The following is a 19,929-nucleotide window of genomic DNA, read 5'->3' as shown; positions in this document are numbered from 1 at the left end:
CTTCTTTCTCTGTGATCACCAAGGAGCTGTCAGCTTCCATCAGGCCTTCCTTTTTATCCTCTGACCAGAAATATGGGGCTTTAGTTACCCTGCTTACTGTAAATTTCCTGCTTCTATGTGCCTATGTGGGACAAGACAATGGGATGACAAATACAATAAGCAACAGTGCTTTGCCCCACTGTCTTGGAACCTCAGATCCTTCATCCAGTGAAGGTTTTCCTACCTTCCTTAATCTCCTTACAGCTCCCATTGCCACCCTTGCTAATGCCTTGGGGGTCCAGGTACAAGAAAAGAGTAGAAAAGAAAAAGAGAAAAAAGAGAAAACATAGAAAACATGATTTCTTCCATTCTTTCATTCTTTCAATTCCTCTGCCCGGTCTCTGAGCTGGAACAGGACCCTTTCTTGGAGCTTTCTCTGTCCATATCCTGGTCCTCACTTGTAGATTCTGAAGCCAAGCTAGTGGATAAAGAGGAAAAATAATAGCAAACTCACTGCCAGTTTGGTGGTACTTCCAATTCTGGTCAGTTCTTCCTGCTACTGTTCACGTCTCAGAGTCTTCAGATGGCTGTTGCATACGTTCTGTCTGGTTTAATAAAGGCATTCAGTGAAAAGTACAGGGTAGAGTGAACTTATTCCATCCTATCCAGAACCAAACCCCAATATTGCTTAGATTGTCTTTTACAGTCAGACCAGGACAGTATTGTCCTCATCAGATCTTTTTGGCATATGCAGTAATCATTCTCTTTGGGGTGGGTTTGAGATTATCCACCTTTCCATCAGAGGCTATAAATAACGTAATATGACAAGCTACATTACAGAGAAATCCTGTGCCTCTCCTGGTAGAACAATATGAGGTGGCTATTTCAACTTCAGACTCATTTGGCTGATTTAGAGAAACTTTGGGACAACAATAAAATGACACTGAGATCAATTTAGGCATCCATCTGCCATCTTGAAAAATAGTGTGCAATAAAACCTTTCAACTGGGTATAATTTTTTTAGTTTTTATCATTAATACCACATGTATTTCATGGTAACAAGAGTGATTCAGACCCACTTATTAGGGTTTGAAGTTCTAAGAAATACAGGGGCCTTGCCTCAGTGCTATGCTTTATGTACCATAGGGGATGGGAAGGAGGGTGGGAAGTAGCTGGAATTAATTGACATATATGAGTAAAAGATATCCCTTCTTTCCTTTCCCCCATATTGTGTCAGTAGATAGGGTATCTCTGCTCACTGAGAAATAATATCTGTATCTGTGCTGACTGATCTTGGTGTGCAAAAGCTCTTTGCTGACACTCTACCAAGAGAAGTCTCTGTTTATTCCTAGCCTTCATATTTATGGCATTGCTCTTTAGGACAATGGATTTAATGAGCTTCTCCTTTTTCTAGACTGTGACAACATATTATTTTAAAAGAAGTTTCTTGTTGGTTTCTTGTTTTAGCTAAAGTTTGGCAGTGAGAAGACCATTTCTTTCAGTGGTTGGGTATTTTTTCTTCTCCTGGAATAAACCAGGATGGGAAGAACCAATGAAAGAATGTCTGGTGCCCCTTTCAGAATTCAGATTAAGAGTTAGATTTGATCAGCCCAAGATGTTGGATGGTGTCTCCCTATCCAGAGACACTCACGGGCCACTGTGTTCCCCAGATTTGTCAGCATGGCCCTCACTCTGCCTGTTCTCCCTCACTTGTGAAATGTGAAGAGAGGTATAGAGCTGTGTAGTGAACAGAGGGCTGGGTAGAGAGAGCATTGTAAGACTTTAACTTAGGACATATTATAAGACCTTTGACTGCTTATTTGACCTCTCTGAACTTCATATTCCTCGACTGTAAAAAGTGGAAAAGTGTAGAGGATTATTGGAATGATTGCCAACGTGTTAAAGCCCCTAACCCCTTTCTCCTTTCTTTGGGTTTCTATTTGCTATGAGACGTGAGACTGGGCTAGGATTGAGTCACTGATGGGAGAAGATAGAGGCATGAGACTAATACAGAACCAGTCTCTAGGGTGACATAAAGCTGTCTCTTCCTATATTGCTTACACTTCTGTGTTGCCAACATCTTTGTAAATGACTAATGTTGTGGGAGAGGTCTTTGGAACTCTTTGTAGGGAGATATAGGGTTAGGAGAATTTTCCAACTGGATACATTTTATAGGACAGCAGCATTGTTTATCAGTCTAAATAATACTGCTTCCCTCAACCCTCTTAACCTTCCCATCAAAAACTCTACCCCAGCTCCCTAAGCTAGAAGATTTTACAGGTGAAAACAGGGTGCATCTGTCTGGCTTTTCCCAGGCCTCTGCACTGGATGGAGATTCACTGACTCTTATTTACGTACATAATAAAAGCCCAACTAGCTAGTGCAGCCTTGTCCGACACAGAGCCCTGCAGTGGAATTACCTGGAGTTACCTGGGAAGAATTCAGAGAGAGTAGTAACCTCCCACTTTGTTCGTGGGGGCTTGAAATGTACTGTCTGATCTTGCTCACGGGACCAGTGAATGTAGAGGGACAGAGACCTCTCCCTGTCCAAACAGGATCATCACAAGGCTAAACCAACTTCAAGATGAGGGCTCTCCTGGCAGTGTTTTGGGAATAATGAACTATAATGAGTGCTAACATCTTCCTAGAAATACAACCAGGATAAAAACATGCCTTCTAGAACTCTTCTCAGGAGGCATAAAGTTTGCAGTTGGAAGGAATACTTTGGTAAACTATTTGACGGGGAAGGGATAGGCTTCCTTTCCCCAAAGAACAGCAGATATTTTTTTTTTTTAAGATTTTATTTATTTATTTGACAGAGAGAAATCACAAGTAGATGGAGAGGCAGGCAGAGAGAGAGAGAGAGAGGGAAGCAGGCTCCCTGCTGAGCAGAGAGCCCGATGCGGGACTTGATCCCAGGACCCTGAGATCATGACCTGAGCCGAAGGCAGTGGCTCAACCCACTGAGCCACCCAGGTGCCCAAACAGCAGATATTTGTAACTTGCCTTAAAAAGGATGAATCGAGGAGTGCCTGCATGGCTCAGTCAGTTGGGGGCCCAACTCTTGGCTTCAACTAAGATTATGATCCTCAGGGTCACAAAATTGAGCCCCATGTCTGGCTTTATGCTCAGCAGAGTCTGCTTGTCCCTCTCCCTGCCCCCGCTTATGCATGCTCTCTCTCAAATAAATAAATAAATAAGCAGATAAGTAAATCTAAAAAAAGAAAAGAAAAGTTTGGATCCAATAACTTCAAGGCATTTTTTTTGATGAGGGAAGTATGCAAAATTGGGGCCAAGCTTGAATTATGAGGGCAGTAGAGGATGAAGGCTTTGATGAGCAGTCATTCTTCTCTCCTATCTCCCCACCAGTTAGCTTCTCCTCCAAATATGAGTTGAATAAGTATTTAAAAAAATAATGTTTTAACAAGTACCAGTTAATTAGTGTGCCCATCCTGTGGACCAAGAATGTGCCAAGTATCAGTTCATAATCAGTCAAGGCGGTGAGGCCAGAAATAAGGAGCAAAGCCCTTTGCTAGGGAGAGGGATGAGAAGAAATAGGCGGAGAGTGTAAGGATACCCCAGTTGAGGGATGTGGGCAAAAGCCAAGTCCAGGGACTAGAAGGAGCTAATCCAGTCTACCCATCAGGATCTTGCTGGCTTTCGGCTTCTTTCAGAAGGCCAGTCAGGGTCTTCCTCCATTAGCTTAATGGTAATGTTGACATGTGACCCTTCTCCTACTTTGGAGGGCATCGTTTCCTCCAAATATGTACCTTCTGTCTTATCATCATATCCATTTTGAGTGAACTTGCTGTCCACTAGCAAAGGTGTGTTTATAAGGGTGGATTGTTGGGAGGATCTCCAGAGAATACTGCTATCGTTTAGGAACACACTCAAGCTGCTTAGCATTTTTCCTTCATCAAGGGGATCATTTGATAGTCATGATGTTCCAGGCTTTTCTAGGAGCAGCTAAGCAATAGGAATCCATGACTCTCAAAGCTAGCATCCACCTAACTGGCCTATGTTTCATTTTGTGAGCAGGAGAGATGTCTTCATTATCACCATCACCATCATGATCATTATCACTGTCACCATTGTCACTATCACCTTAATCACCATCACTGTCACCATCATCACCATCTCACTACATCACCTTCACCTTCATTACCATGATCACCACGATCACCATCACCATCACCATCATGTTCATTATCACTGTCACCATCATCACCATCACCTTCATCACCATTGTCACCATCATCACCATCACCATCTCACCACATTGCCATCACCATCATTATCACTCATTACTTAACATGAGAGCTGACATTTATAGAACCCTGTAAGGTGCACACTTGGTAAATGCCATCTTTCAGTATGATTCAACCACAAGAGCACTTGACACATTTGCCAGGCACTATGTTAAACATTTTCATGCATCACTTCATTTCAACTATCTTCCTAGGACATAGGTGCTATTGTTCTCATTGTGCAGGTGAGGGGATTGAGGCTTGAAGAGGTTGTACAGCTTAGCCCAGGTGCACGGGGAGGTTAGGATTTGAACTCAGAGAATACATGTGCTTTGGTACTTTCTGCACTGCTGTGCCACTGAGGATCTTGCCCCACACCCTTAAAAGGAAACTGCTAAGCCCAGCTAAATACCTCAGCAATTTACAGGCTGCCCCCTTTCAACCTCTGAACGAAATGTCTTTTTGATGAGGCCTAAAATCCACTCTAGGAAGCCACAGAGGGGAATTTCCGAAGTCATTTCTAACTTCCTGTGAAAATATTCTGTAGCTGGCAAGAGATTTTCCAGATAACAATGAATACACAATAAAGCGGGTGTCTTTGCCTTGGATACCTGGCTCACAGATAACCCATTTGGCTTCCCAATCACCCTGATACCTAAAACTAGCAGAATTTATGCTTGCGACGGGAATGGCTCTGTTCAGCCAGAAAGCAAAAGTTTATGGCCGAACCCTTTGCTCTGAAATGAAATCTAGTCTCTTTGGCTCGACTTTATTAGGCCGTATTGTACAGAGATAGGAGACATAAGTATCCAGAATCTGCTGTCACTAAAACAGGACTGAGTTGGCAAGTGTTTTCGTCCTCACACTCAACACTGTGTCCTAAAATGGGGACGTTGAATAGAAATCAGGGATACAAATCAGGGCCATTTTTTGAAACTTTATTTTTAATTGAATTAAATATAGCCATCTCATTGTTCTGTCTTTACACAGCCCACATTGAAATGGAGACTAAACTATCCCCGGGGTCACGGAATCAATGGAGAGAGACTGAGTAGATAAATCTGGACCCATGAAATATTGTTTAGACTAATGACCACAGCAGCCCAAACACTTGGATACTCAGTGCTTAGTTATGTTCAAGCTTTCTCTGTAACTGGCTCCAGTATTTAGTGATACTCATGGGAAGCACTCTTTTTCATCTCCACTTTAAATGCTTTGGACTGTGATTGATTCTCCTTAATCTCTGGTCCTCACAGGCACCGTGGAGAACACTTGTTTTCTGTTCTTCACTGTCTCCGGGTATAGCTGTTTGCTACTTGAAGTGTGGTTCATGTTTGGGCAGCCAGCATCGTTGTTGTCTGGGAGCCTGTTGGAAAGGCAGAATCCAGGCCCCCATTCAGGACTAGGACTTCGGAAACCACATTTCACTAAGACCCTTGCATGATTTATAAGCACCTCAGAGTCTGAGAAGCCCTGGACTCAGAGCCTCAGAAGACTTTTCTTTTCTTTCTTTCTTTTTTTTTAAAAAGATTTTATTTATTTATTTGACAGAGATCACAAGTAGGCAGAGAGGCAGGTGGGGGTGGGTAGGGGAAGCAGACTTCCTGCTGAGCAGAGAACCTGACAACGGGGCTCGATCCCAGGACCCTGGGATCATGACCTGAGCCGAAGGCAAGGCTTTAACCCACTGAGCCACCCAGGTGCCCTTCAGAAGACTTTTCTTAAGTAAACCTCCAAAGTGGCCACTGGTGAGAAATTATCCCGAGTGACCGCAGGAATGACTGCAGAGGGATTCTCACCGAACTATCTAGAACATTGAGGATCCTGCTAGGACAGAGGCAATGTTCTAATGGTTTGTCTCTTCAAAAGCGAGTTCCTGTGATGAATTGAATGTTTTTCTTTTCTAGCTCCCTTCCTATTCATCCAGAAATAAAAAAAATAGATAAATAAACAACCAACGAACCCACCGTTGTTTTTGCCTCCATTTTAGAATTTGTGAGTAATGGGATTGCCAGATGTAGCCTTTGCTGGGCTCAGTCTACATCCTGTTGGATTGTTGTTTAACTCTACACTGCAAGCCATAAAAGTGAAAACAAGGAGAAGACAGAAGGCTAAGCCCCATGGGGAAGAGAGTGGAGTCATGAGACAAGGGTGAAGAGGAGGCTGCTGTCCTCAGGCATGGCAGTGGGATTCGAAGCTTGTAGGAGGAAGACTTCAGTTAGATGGGTGGCAGTGTACCAGCGCCTGAGAATTCCTTCTGTCGAATTTAAGCCTCCAAGTTATTGGATTTAGAATTTAGAAAACCGTGGCGCCTGGTTGGCTCAGTGGGTTAAGCCTCTGCCTGGAGCTTAGGTCATGATCTCAGGGTCCTGGGATCGAGCCCCGCATTGGGCTCTCTGCTCAGCGGGGAGCCTGCTTCCTCCTCTCTCTCTCTCTCTCTCTGCCTGCTTCTCTGCCTACTTGTGATCTCTGTCTGTCAAATAAATAAGTAAATAATCTTAAAAAAAGAATTTACAAAGCCGTAAGTCACTTGTTAAGTAGCCGAAGATGTTCTGTGATGACAAAAATTTCCAGAAAAAATATCACTCCTAGTAAGAAGTTTCCTGGGAAGCTGAAAAATGACCCAATTCTACCTGCTCCCTATTAGAACCTAAGAATACAGGATTTTTCAGCATTTGGAGGCAAGAATTGGTTCATTCCATGGTGCAACACTGAACGCTGTGACGTTTCCAGTGCTTACTTGTGGTTAGATGCCTGGGGAAATGGCGTGCTTCTCTGTGTCTCTTTTTCTAGTTTTCTCTTGCTTAGTTCAGTTCAACAAATATAAATTAAACACGTCTTATATAGGCACCTTAGAAGGTATTTTGTTGCTTTTTCAGGATGAGACCAAGTTGAAGGCTTAGGGGAGGGGCTCATGTTTCAAAATCCCACTGGGCTGAAGCTCTCATGGAGTATCAGAGAACTCCAATACGACGATGGTAGCTAATGGTAATTAACACATGCTGAGGGCTTACTCTGGGCCAGGTGGTGTTCCCGACTTTCTATACTGATCACCTCAGCGAGCCCTTCCAAACCCCCTAGAGGTGGGCTCAGTGTGGTTTCGCAATAAGGCGAGGAGGAGCACATGAAGCTGGGGAAATGAGGAAAAGCCTCACCAATGAGGGGGCATCCGATGACAACATTTTCGAAAGAGTTAGATTTGACAGCTGGAGAGATATTATGGAGATACATATTTCTGACAGAAGGATCAAGGGAAACAAAGTGACAGGAAATCGTGGGGAAAGTTTCTAGATTAGCATTGCCTAGCTCTGTGAACTGCTCCTTGAAATAAAGGGTCGTGTGACTAAATACCACGTCTCCCCCCCACTCCCACAGAGATTTACAGCTCCTATTAACATGTTAAGATCCTGGCCATCGCACTCAAATGTGTTGTTGTTAATTATTTCCTTTTATTGATTCCAGTTTTCAAATTTTGGAAACATTTCTGCTCATTTTATGTTGTGTTGTTGTAGATTCTTATGTATAAGACATTCTGAGGAATTTAATAGAATTTTTTTTGACTGTTAAAAAAAAAAAGAATTCCCAGGTTGGTTTTTTATATCCAATTCTTCTCAATTTTTTTTTCGTCTATTCAAATATTATTGAGCTACTGCTGTGTACCATGCACTATTCTAGGCACTGAAGATTCAGATAGAATTTACTGCTCTCAAAATAACCTACCTTTTCATGGGGGACCCTGTCTCCACTCTGTATGTTCAAGATATAACACCTGTTAATAAGTTCTGATGAGGGGTGCCTGGGTGGCTCAGTGGGTTAAAGCCTCTGCCTTCGGATCAGGTCATGATCCCAGGGTCCTGGGATCAAGCCCCACATCAGGCTCTCTGCTCAGCAGGGAGCCTGCTTACCCCTCTCTGTCTCTGCCTGCCTCTCTGCCTACTTGTGATCTCTCTCTCTGTCAAATAACTAAAATATTTTTAAAAAAAAAGTTCTGATGAGCTCATGTGGGAAATCTTAGTTGAGAATACTTCTACTTTGCTGAAGCTTGCAGGAAATTGTGGGAAGTTAGGTCTTAAAGAAAGACTGAGGCCAGCACTCTGTCTGTGGCTGGGTCTGTGGATGGATGCTGTGAACTACTGGCTAATCTTCCACGAGGAAGAAAGTACAGAAAATGGGAGTTAACTTCTTAGGCAACTTTGAGGGCAATTTGATAGATTATTTTTATATTGGTGGAATCGAATGAGAAAAATTTTGGACTTGTACTTTGCATGCCTTGTCTTTTTTTCTCTCTCTCTTTTTAGAATTTGTTTCTTTTAGATTTTGTAGTTTTGAGTCTGCAAAAACAGTGGATCTTAGAAATGAAAACAAAAACGCAGGCCCCCTACCTCCCATGGTTTGAGAAGCTCCATCCTGGTTAATCCTGCGTGCGGGGGGCCGAACCATCCTTCAGAGGGTTCCTCAGCGGGCGTCTGCCTGAGAACATTTGCTTCCTGCATGCTCTACCCAGATTAGAATCCTTTTAGTGATATTTTAAGAACCTTATTATTGGAAGCACAAATGAGGATGTTCTTAACCATTAGCAAGATTGCAAAACCCAAGTCCTATTCGGACAGAGAGTGAATAGGCCAGCCTTCAACCGGCTCTGACATCTCTTAAGCATCTTTCTACGCTAGAGAGAAAAATAGGGAAAGAGTAGGGAAGCCTTTTAGGTATTGAAAGAAAATACCAATTTCCAGCCACATAAGCAATGCTTTCTTAAATCACTTCTAAATAATAATGTTTTTTTTTCTTTTTTTTTTAAAGATTTATTTATTTATTTGACAGACAGAGATCACAAGTAGGCAGAGAGGCAGACAGAGAGAGAGGAGGAAGCAGGCTCACTGCTGAGCAGGGAGCCTGATGTGGAGCTCGATCTCAGGACCCTGGGATCATGACCTGAGCCAAAAGCAGAGGCTTTAACCCACTGAGCCACCCAGGCGCCCCAATAATAATGCTTTTCTCATGCTGTTCTTTACACTCGCCTTTCCTTTAGCTCTGATCCCCCTAGCACTCTTTGTGTCTTGAGAATAATCTGGGTTGGGGGTAATAACACGGTGGGGAAAATGCCATATATTCTTACACTTTTGCATGTGGTGTGGTATGTTAATCTCTCTCAGAATACCTCATGTGGGCTAATTTTTTTTTTTTTTCTCATAATGATGGAGGAAATCTTTTTTGATAGTCTGCAGCCCACTAGTCTGGGATGAAGAGATTTGGCTCACGTCCACCCAAAATTAATCTTTGGAGTTGTTTATTTATTCATTCAGTGCTGAGGCAACCAGTTCTCTGGCATTCCATCAAATCCCAAATAATTTGTTTTAATTGACATTGTCCTGAAGCCTTTGGACGAGTCTGAAACCCTTTTGTCCTGTTTGCACATTCTGGAGAATGCAATCTGAAATAAGCCATAATTGTGGACTGCCAGGTCGTTATGGAGGCCCTGAAATCCAGGGCTGCTCTCAGAAGGGCATGTCAAAGAAGTACAGCGTTGAAGTGCAATTTGTCCCAGAGAAGAAACACATTCTGAGAAGGTGCAAATCTCCGTTCATTCCCTTTCTTCTCTGCCTCTCTCCTTTGGTTTCAACTTTATCACCAATTTGCTCCACCCCCAGAAAGCTGTGCAGCGAGGCATTCTCTGTTCTGGCACCTATGGGGACCTACCTAAGCTAGCAAGACGCGAATGTTTTGTTTTTTAATTCCAGAAGTCAATTTCAGGATTTGCCATTATACTGAAGAATGTTGAGAAAGAGAGGGCGAAAGAGATAGCCATGGACCCGTTGATAAAAACTGGGGCCCGTGTGTTAACATTGGAACATAGAGGAAATGAGGAGAGAGAGAATCCAGAAAGCCCAATGATAAAGGCTCCTGAACACTCAACTGTCCTGAACATTGTTCTTTCCGGCAAGAAATGATTAGATGCAACATTAAATCAGGTTTCCCTCAGTGACAGAGCGTGCTCTTGAGAAATGGGGATAAATGACTCCACACGTTTTAATGACCACCCACTCATCAGCCTCAAGACTATAAACGCTGATCCCATGTTTATTATTGTAGTCAAGGGCTTGACACTTCCTGTGGGCATTTTCTTTTTCTTTTTCTTTTTCTTTTTTTTTTGGTAGGAATAAATATGTTTTTATGGGATCTAAGGCACATCCGTCAGTTTATGTCACTGCACTCTGTTGCAGACTGGGACATCCTAAAGGACAGTGACAACGTATTATGTAATTTCTATGTACAGATGTTTGTTCAGATGTGACTGGTTAGTTCTTATTAAAGCAGCTTTATGATTTAAAATTGTATATCCTTTAGAGGAAAAAGATTAATGTAGAATTTGGATAGATTATAAAAAGTAATGAAGCAACGAATACCTACTAACGCACGAGTCTCCTACTGCTAGTGCTGGGCAATGTTAGTGCGTATGTCATGACCCAACTCTTCGTCTTTTTTTAAGATTTGTTTATTCATTTGTGAGAGAAAGAGAAGGCGCACGTGCATGCGGAAGGGGGGTGGGGAAGTACAGGGGAGGGAGAAAGGAGAGCATCTCAAGCGGACTCCCCACTGAGCGCAGAGCTCACCATGGGGCTTGATTTCAAGAATCATGACGTCACAACCTGAGCCGAAATGAAGAGCCGGGTGCTCGGCCGACTGCCACCCAGGTGCCCCAACGACTTACCTCTTCTTATTACAGCTATTAACCTCATGATCATTGGTTGTTATCATTTCCTTTTAATCCATTATTTCTAAGGCGCATTATAGAAATATATTTAGGTAAAAACTGTACTCCTTTTCGATTAAATAAGGATTGGTATGCGATAATCTCTGGAATTATTTATACGACTCCAGATGTGGAGATTGATGTTAGCAAAATTCTTTGACTGGAGTCACCACAGTTATTCAGAGTCTTTTCTTCGCTGGAAACAGAAAGTGCCATGGTTGTCGCCTACCCCAGCCAGGATGGCTGATTTTTCACATTCACTGGGCTGTTAGCATTAGAGAAACACAGTTTCACTCTAATCAGAAAAAGCATAAAAAATAAAAGGTGTCATTACCGACCCACCATTAGTAACACATGCAGAATCTAGGATCAAGTAGGTGTTACTTCCTTTGGAGCCAAAGCTCCTGTTTCCAGCTGGAAGGTACTCTTTGATGCTAGAGCTGGCCGCCCATGAATCCGTGTACAACCATTTACTTGGGGGGTGGGGGGTGGATTAGACCGGTTGAAAAATTAGATAACGAAGAGAACATAAATAAGCCAGCGAGAAATGTATAGGAGCCAACCCAATGGCTCAATTTCCTTTCTCGCTGAAGGTTCTGTATTTGATGAATAAGAGCCACAGCACATCATCTGCTCGTCTCTGCTCTTCTGAAACAGCTGGAGTTTGATGTGACAGCCAGAGGAGAGATCGCTGCCTTGGGAAATGCTTTGCCTTTGACTGATTACTGAATGGCTGGCAAATTAATTTTGGCACCTTTCCTTAAGTCAGTTTTGGTCCCATTCCTTCATTTTTCTGCTGGGAAGTGTGTACATTACATTACAGTTAAAAATATCTGCAGAACACAAATCTGGAGGACAGTGTGGAAAAAAGTTGTAGGCTGGGAGAGTTCCATATGCCGCCAGGCTCCACCCCCCCTCTCAGCACGGCTCAAAATTAGTGTTATTCCTCATCGACCTCTCAGAAGGTCATGGGCTCCAGGGTTTAAGATTTTGAGACCTTGGTGAGCTTTGATTCCAGTCTTCCCCCCTTCGGTACTTATGTGCAGCAAATCCACCCTGCCCCCTAAAAGTCCTAGCCCCACTCCTTCCTTATATATTTACCCTGTCATCTCTAGCAAGAGATGACAAGGTGGGTGGTTAGGAACATGAACTTAACCTGTCTGTGCCTCAGTATTATCCTCTGTAAAAGGGAAATCGTAATGACAATAAGTTGTCCCACCCTTTCTAGATTCTTCCTTCACTGCGTTTTTCACTCGTGTGAAGCACAGATGTTTTCTACTCAACACATTTTACATTTATTTTTCTGTTCTTTAGAATGCATTTCAGGGGTGCCTGCGTGGCTTAGTGGGTTAAGGGCCTGACTCTTGATTTCAGCTCAGGTTTCGATCTCAGGGTTCTGGGTTCAAGCCCCACATTGGGGCTTGCATGGAGCCTACTTTAAAAAAAAAAAAAAAAAGCATGCATTTTATTACTGCTGACAGAGGAAAAAGGAATATGTACTTTCATCCTTGCTTTTTCAAAGTTAAATTAAAGAGGCCATGTTTGAGACTTAGAAAGGTAAACCTTGGTAAAAAGTGATAGGTCGTTTGAGCCTTGCCTTGGGATAATGATGAAGCTTGGCTATCTGAGCCCATGGCGTGTCACAGGCTGGTGCTCATTCCCTGGTTCTCCTGATGTCTCTGGCCTATCCTTGTCTTTGATCCAACTTGTCATTCTTGCCCTTACAGATTAAGAAGTCTTAGTATTAATTATAATTACTGATTCTTCTGCTCTTACAATTATAGATACGGGTTTATTTTCTTTAATTGTGGTAAAATGCATATAACATAAAATTTAGCATTTTAACCATTTTTAAGTGTGTGTGTATATGTGTGCATAACACCTTTATCAGAAACATCAAAAGCATGTTGACTTACCTGTATGGAAAACAGTGTTAAATATGAGGGAATCTTGGGGCACCTGGGTGGCTCGGTTGGTTAAGCATCTGACATTGGCTCACGTCATGATCTCAGGTTCCTGGGATTCAGCCCCATGTGGGGCTCTCCTTTCAGTGAGGAGTCTGCTTCTCCCTCTTCCTGTCCCTCCCCACACTTGTGTGCTCTAGTTCTCTCTCTCTCCCTCTCTCTCAAATAGATTTAAAAAATCCTTTTAAAAAAAAGATGTGGCGACTTAAAAGTTTATAACAATGAACTGAAACCCATCAGCATTTGAGGAATCTGTTCAGTACTACTGTATCTAACATTGTAGATGCCATTTGAGAATCCACATACGGATGTAGAAGAGGCGTTTTTCTTTCCAGAAAAGTTCTGTATATATTTCCAGTTATTTTGACATTGAGTTCCTTAGGCGTTCTAGATAAGCCATGAAGACAAAACCTGTAGGAAAAAAATATGGGAAAAAAATCAATAAAAGTCAGGTATATCTGGTCAGATATAATGTAGCTAGACATACCTGGTGCTTCTTCCAGCAAAGAGAAAAATATAGGAAAATGAATACCAGTTTAAGTAAGATTTAATCAGCACCTAGAATAGGACCTGAGATACTGGATATGTTTGATACATATTTGTTGAGTGAATTAATGAATATTTGCCGTGTTCAAAACAAACACGAATAATATTGTTATCCTGCAAATTTTTGTTTCTACTTAGTAAAAATGTTTAATGATTAACCTGCAATAAAATTTGGTCAAAAGAGTAGTTCTGTTAGGACACACGGGCATGAAAATACTGACCATAACTAAAAGACCCATGTTAAAACTATAATAACTGAGGATTACAACCAACAGTCAATAATAATTGAGATAAAAGTTCGTGTTTTCACTGTTTTTGAAAATTAACTGTAAAAGTAGCAACACAAATAGCCCATTATAAAAGGGAATATCTCTGCTGAAAGATTAGGCTGAATTATTCCGTTTCAAAAATACTATTTTCCCATAAAGCTCTACCATGAGGGTTTATAATTGGCAAGTGCTCACATAAGTATCCTATTTACCAATAAAACAAATTATGATACTATAATACCCCAAATATTCTGTATTTCAGTTTATTTACTAATACAGACAAAGCTGTCTTCAAATTAGTTAGAATTAATGACCTTTGCTTATAAAGTCAGAAATATCTTGTGAAGTGTGTAAACCTGGTGATTCACAGACCTGTACCCCTGGGGATAAAAATATATGTTTATAAAAAAAAAAAAAAAAAAAAAAAAGAAATATCTTTTATTTGAAAAAAAAATAAGTTGAACTCTTAGGATTCAGGGAAATTAAAAAGTTTATGCTTAGTTAAACACATGCCTTAATTTTTAAAAATCATACAGTTTAGCAGTAGAAATGGTTGAGTGCCTTTTTTTTAAGGACCCCACTCTGGGGAAGACCAATTTGTAGATAAACAACCCATACCCAGCAGCATTGCATAGTTAATGTCTAATGTGTGGGAGTAGGTTAGAAGCAGCTCAAACTAATGAGGTTAACCCCATACTCTAATCATCCAGACTTGCGCAAAGCAGACAAATAGCATAGAAGCAGGGAGCATTCAATTTATTTCTGATTCCTGCCTTCTTTGTATTCCAGAATGCCACCACGTACATGGTCGGTGTTCATTTCCCACTGTTTCCAAGTCTCTTTCAACTTCCAACATTGCATTTCCCTAGTGAACTGAGTATTGGGCCATAGGCAAGAAGAGTTTTAATTCAACATCAGCACAAGATGTTGTAAAAAGTCACTTCCTGTTGGCTGGAGAGCTCTCATCTCCTCTCTCTTATGTACACAGTAGAGGTGCACGTGGGAGGCTGCAGACTCCCAGGGACCACACAGCCTGCCTGTCTTGGGAATCCTGAGCTCCCTGAGCTCCCAGAGGGACTCAGCCTTCTTGTTGTTCTTCACTTTATAATTTTTAAAGATCAATTCCAATGTAAAATTCTTGTAGAAGTGCTTAGCATGAAGAGGGATGTTGAGAAAACCATTTCAGATTGATTAATTAGAAATAATTTAAAAACCCACACATTTTAATGAGATCTGGAGTAAGACCTCTCTGAAACTACATTTTACTTTTTGTGATATTCAGGGTGTGGTTGGAAAGATCTTTTATTCCCCAAAGTAGAAATATACGTATTGTTTTATTATTTTACACACACACACACACACACACGCACACACGCACACAGACACACACGCACGCGTGCATGCACACATGGGCACACACAGTCATTGTAAAAGTCTTCGGATAACAGAAATCTCTAGAAAAAAGTATTCTACCACTCAGATAACAATGATTAGTGTTTTGGTATAAAGATTTTCTAGTTTTTCTTTGGCTTTACAAGCATTCAGATAATTATAGGTTTTTTTTTTTAAGTAGGGTCAGACTATCAACAATATTTAGTCACGTGTATTTTTATATCATTTCTGTATGAACAGATACACATTCTCACCATAATTTTTAATTGTTTCTTTGCATTCCATTGAAAAATGTACCATTTGTGGTTATTTCCAGTTTCTCATTAAAAGGATGTTCTACAAATGTCCTTGTACATATGTCTATCTGTTTCTTTGCTATGAATACTTGAAATTGTTGTGTCAAGGAACATGTACTTTACAATTTTTTGTTAACAGTTGCAAAACTGCTCTCTAGAAAAATTGTATCGATTTACCTGTGGACCAGTATTGTGGGTGAGTGCCTTTGCCTCCACACCCTTGGGAATCATACAGGTTAGAAAAGAGTGGTGCTTTAGAGGACGTGTCCTTCCTGTCTATGAGCTTAGGGTCATAGCAAACTTGCTGTAGATGGTGTGGTTGTGTTCCTGGTTGCTGAAGATTGTTGCCATCCCATAACTAGGGCATTCATTCATTGGTCAAATGGTAAACTCTGGTTTCCCTTTTATGGTGTACTGTCATACCTTAAACCTCCTATGTTCTTCTCTCCTAGATTGAGGAAGACACGTGGCAGAAATATTACTTGGAAGGAGTCTCAAATGAAATGTACACAGAATATCTCTCCAGTGCCTTCGTGGGTCTGTCCTTCCCTACCGTTTGTGAGTAAGTGAACATTCACCATGTGCTCTTTGGCCCTCAGGAAAGGTGGCCCTTGCAGGAAAGACACCTCATCTCTGCCCAACACAGTCAGGGTACTCAACAACTACCAAGGATATCCTGTGTGCTCTGTCTTACGTGGTGAGCAGGAAGGTGGGTCAGTATGTGGTCCCTGCCTTGGGGATTTCACTGGCCCTGCTTTTTCCTGTAGCTCTGAGAACCTTATGGTTAGATCCATCATTTGCATTAAATTATGCACTACAGTTTTCCTGCATGTCTTGAATTTGGCTTCTGCCACGTAGGACACAATTATGAAGGGTGCTAGGAACCCATGTCTCTGATTTTACCAGGATGAAAACAAATCTTGCTAGCCACTTGATGAAATGAATTTTAATATTTTCCAGTCAAATCAGGTAATAGAGCTATCAGAGAAGCACGTTCATGATCTGCGGAGGAAATGTGGGACCAAATACGTGGAAGGAAACCTTGAGATAACCCTTAGTAATTTAGCCCCCTATACGGACAACCGGCATGGTATGATAACGAGAGGGCTTAGCTTCTCCTTGTGTTGGCTCAGGGGGAGGGATTTGAGCAAGAGGCAGCCCCAGCCTGCCATGGCTTCTCCAAGTAAAGTGGATGACCATCTAAGGGATATGGCCTCAAGAGTTCTAAGGGTTCCAGGACCCGAGAAACTTCCATCGTGATGATGCCTCAGATTTCCCACTTAGAATCTCAGATGTTGGGTGTAAGTCAAACAGGGGCTTTGTCCCCTGTGAAAACACAGACTCCCTGGGAATGCTGAAACATCAAGCCCGATCCACTGACACTTCAGCAAAAGACTTGATAACCTCAGTCTCACCGATAAAGACTGGGAAGAAAGGGGAATCTGGGAACCCACTAGCCTGAGGAAGAAAAGTTGTTCCCTTGAGCTGTCTGGATGCCTACAAACAAAACCCATCTTCTGGAAGGGAAGGTCTGAAGGCCATAGTCCTGGGGGCCCTTGGCTCCTCTATCTTAGAGCTTTGTGCTCTGTGCACAGCGGAGAGAGGACGGAGCATCTGGGATCTTGGTGTTTGCCTGGAGACTCCTGTCAGTGAACACAGCAGGTGTACTCTCTCTGTCTCTGGGCCCAGACCCTAAGCAATCCAAAATGGTCTGGCTGTTTACTGAAATTTCTCACCCTGTCTCTAAGCGAAAGTTTAAATGCTAAATGGACTGGAAAAGTGAATAGGTAATTGATTCGGAAGGAGTTATTTTCTGAAAATGGATGCCCTATTGTAACTCCCATGTGCTCCTTTCTTTTAGAGCTATTTCTCTTTCTGCCACAGAAAGAAGTTAACCGTTCATAGGCATTGGGTCCTGGAACATTGAGGCTGTCCCAGGGGATTTTCTTCACTTTGGAATTTGGCCTGCCTGGGATAGAAAGCCCGGGAGAATTCAGGACTTTTAATAGAAGCTGGTTCTTCTATTAAACAAACAAACAAACAAAGAAACAAACCAAACCAAACCCTTGAGGCTTCCTATATGATGTAGGGGTGGCCTGAGCACCCTGCAAAGGCGCCAATGCCCAGAGGGGTCCTATGGTGCAGGGGGCATTAGCTGGGGAGGTGTGTAAAGATGTGCTCCTTGACTGTTGATTTTCCCTGGCTTTCCCGCTGTGTATGTCTACCATGAGTGCTTCCTTGGAAGCCTGCATTCCCACCGCTTCTCTGATTCTGCTCCTGGGAACGAAGTCAGTTCATTTTTTGAGTGTTAACCTGGAAGGTTAGAACCACTCCCCGTGGAGGCTGTAACTGGGATCCCACAAGGTACACCAGACTCGCAGATTTGCCCCACTCAGCGTTTCAGGTCTTCAAGTGAGTTGCCAATATTTCAAAATAGAGGTGATTCACATAAAAACGAGATGTCTGGCATCTCTCGAGTATCTGAGGAGCCAACACAGGACTTGCATTTCCACCGGCTGCTGACTGGCTCCAGTTTGTTAGAAGGAAGGGTTAAGTGTGGGTCCTCCCCTCTCTGATGCCTTAAACCCGGGGCATCGATATTGCAGGCCTGGCCCCGTAGACCCGTGAGTTTGCCGACTCAGACACACTGGGTGGTGTGAGACTTCTTGCCCTTCGGAGCCAGCTCAGGAGCTGGACCCCAGTGGCTGCTGGTTTTGATTGATTTTCCCATTTAGAACATGTTGTGAGGAGGAGAGTATCTTTCAGACACACCTTGTTGTCTGAGAATTTCATATTTGTTCAACACGGCTTCTGGAATGAAAAAAACAAAAAACAAAAAACCAAACTTCTGATGTGAGTGAGAATGTGTTCAACTTAGTGCTATTATTCGTTCAGCACAATGATACAGCAGAGGTAGGGATGATCAATAAAGAAAGGACATTTAATGAGATTTAGGAACATCCCAAAACATTGACGCTCTCCTCAAGCATTTGATTATCTGGAGGCTTAATTATCTGTGTTTTCTACTTTAAATTAAAGAAAAGCCATAACTCAAAGTTACCAGCAGTTTAATGATAACACTCTTCAATTCAGGTTAATTAAAGCACAGCCGTAATTAGACTGTAGTGCTGTATATCACCAGGCTGGCGCGTAAGTATTTTCATTACAGTAAGAATTGGCTATTCAATTTCAAGATGACAAAAAGGACTCCAAAATATATTTTAAGCCGGTTCATGTAGAAGAAAAAAGAATTGGGGAATATTCTGGGTACAATAAAGCACAGATAAAATATACAGATTTTCAGAGCGGTTTCTGTAATTATGCGCCGCATTAAAACAATATGCAGCCAATAACGTCTTAAAGCATGAAAAGAAATAAATTTGCTCTTCCCCTGGGCCGGCAGAACGCTCCCTTGCAGCGTGGGATCACTGAATAGGAAAGCCTGGAGTTTTCTCAGAAGCTGGGAGAGACTTCCCTGCCCCCCCGCCTTTTTTAAAGATTTCATTTTTCTATGTATTTGAGAGAGAGAGGGTATGTGCAAGAGGGGTGGGAAGGGGCAGAGGGAAAGGGAGAGAGAGATAGAATCTTAAGCAGCTTCACACCCATCAAGGAGCTCAATCTCAGGACTCCGAGATCATGACCTGAGCTGAAACTAAGAGTTGGATGTTTAACGGACTGAGCCACCGAGGGGCCACAGGAGAGCTGTTTCATAAAAAGATAAGGGAACAGGATCCATGAATGGATTTTGAAGTCATTTCTCCAGAGAACAGAATGGGGGGGGGCAGGAGGGACAGAAAGCCCCCCACCAGGCAAGCTTTTTACAGATTTTTACAGATTTCAAGGCTGTTCTCTCCTGCCCAGGTGGGACCCATACCAGCTGTATCCTTGGACTTCTCTGTACCAGCCTTTTGGCTTCACTGTCTGTATCAGCAGAAGATGCAGCTTTGTTCCAAAACCAGTCACTCATTTAGACAAAATGCAGTATTATTTCTAAATATTTCATTTACATTTTCTCATTTTATCTTCACAACGATCTTGTGGTTTATGTTAATATCACTGTTCCTGGCTTATCCTGATGGGGACGCTAAACTCAGAGGATGTGGGTGCCCCTCCAAAGCCACCTAGCACCCAAGCAGTGGAGCCAGGGTTCTGATGCTGGGTCTGTATAATTGAGAGCAGTTTGGGGTAGCTGCTGGATGAAAGCCACCTAATTAAGAATCTCCTGGGGAGCTTACTAAATGGAGAGATTTCTAGGCTTCAGCTCTAGATTTTAATATCTGGGGGAATTCCTCCCCCCATTTTGTACTTTTTACAAGCAAGGCAGGTGATTCTGATCCAAAGTCTGAGGACTAGGGCCCCTCCCCCATCTCCTGCCGCCACCACCACTCACCTCATCCCTCCACACCACGGGCTGGAGTAAACTCCCCTCATTCCCCACTTTGGGCTCAGTCAATGGAATGTTTCTTTCCGATTTTAGCCAAAATT

At 42.4% G+C, this 19,929-nt stretch overlaps 1 protein-coding gene across 12 annotated transcripts in view; it reads left to right on the top strand.

Annotated features, from left to right (window-relative positions):
* The window catches only part of KCNMA1 (potassium calcium-activated channel subfamily M alpha 1), a 722,449-nt gene that overhangs the window by 548,529 nt on the left and 153,991 nt on the right, over nucleotides 1-19,929 (top strand). For all 12 annotated transcript variants that reach the window (XM_082719524.1, XM_082719523.1, XM_082719521.1 and 9 more), the window contains exon 15: nucleotides 15,897-16,006. In XM_082719524.1, the coding sequence (XP_082575650.1) occupies nucleotides 15,897-16,006 (110 nt within the window). The remainder of the gene's footprint in view (nucleotides 1-15,896; nucleotides 16,007-19,929) is intronic.

Source organism: Mustela nivalis (assembly GCF_964662115.1).
Source record: "Mustela nivalis genome assembly, chromosome: 2".
Lineage (NCBI taxonomy): Eukaryota > Metazoa > Chordata > Mammalia > Carnivora > Mustelidae > Mustela > Mustela nivalis.
Note: the sequence above shows the minus strand (reverse complement) of the source record. Positions and strands in the feature narration are given on the sequence as shown.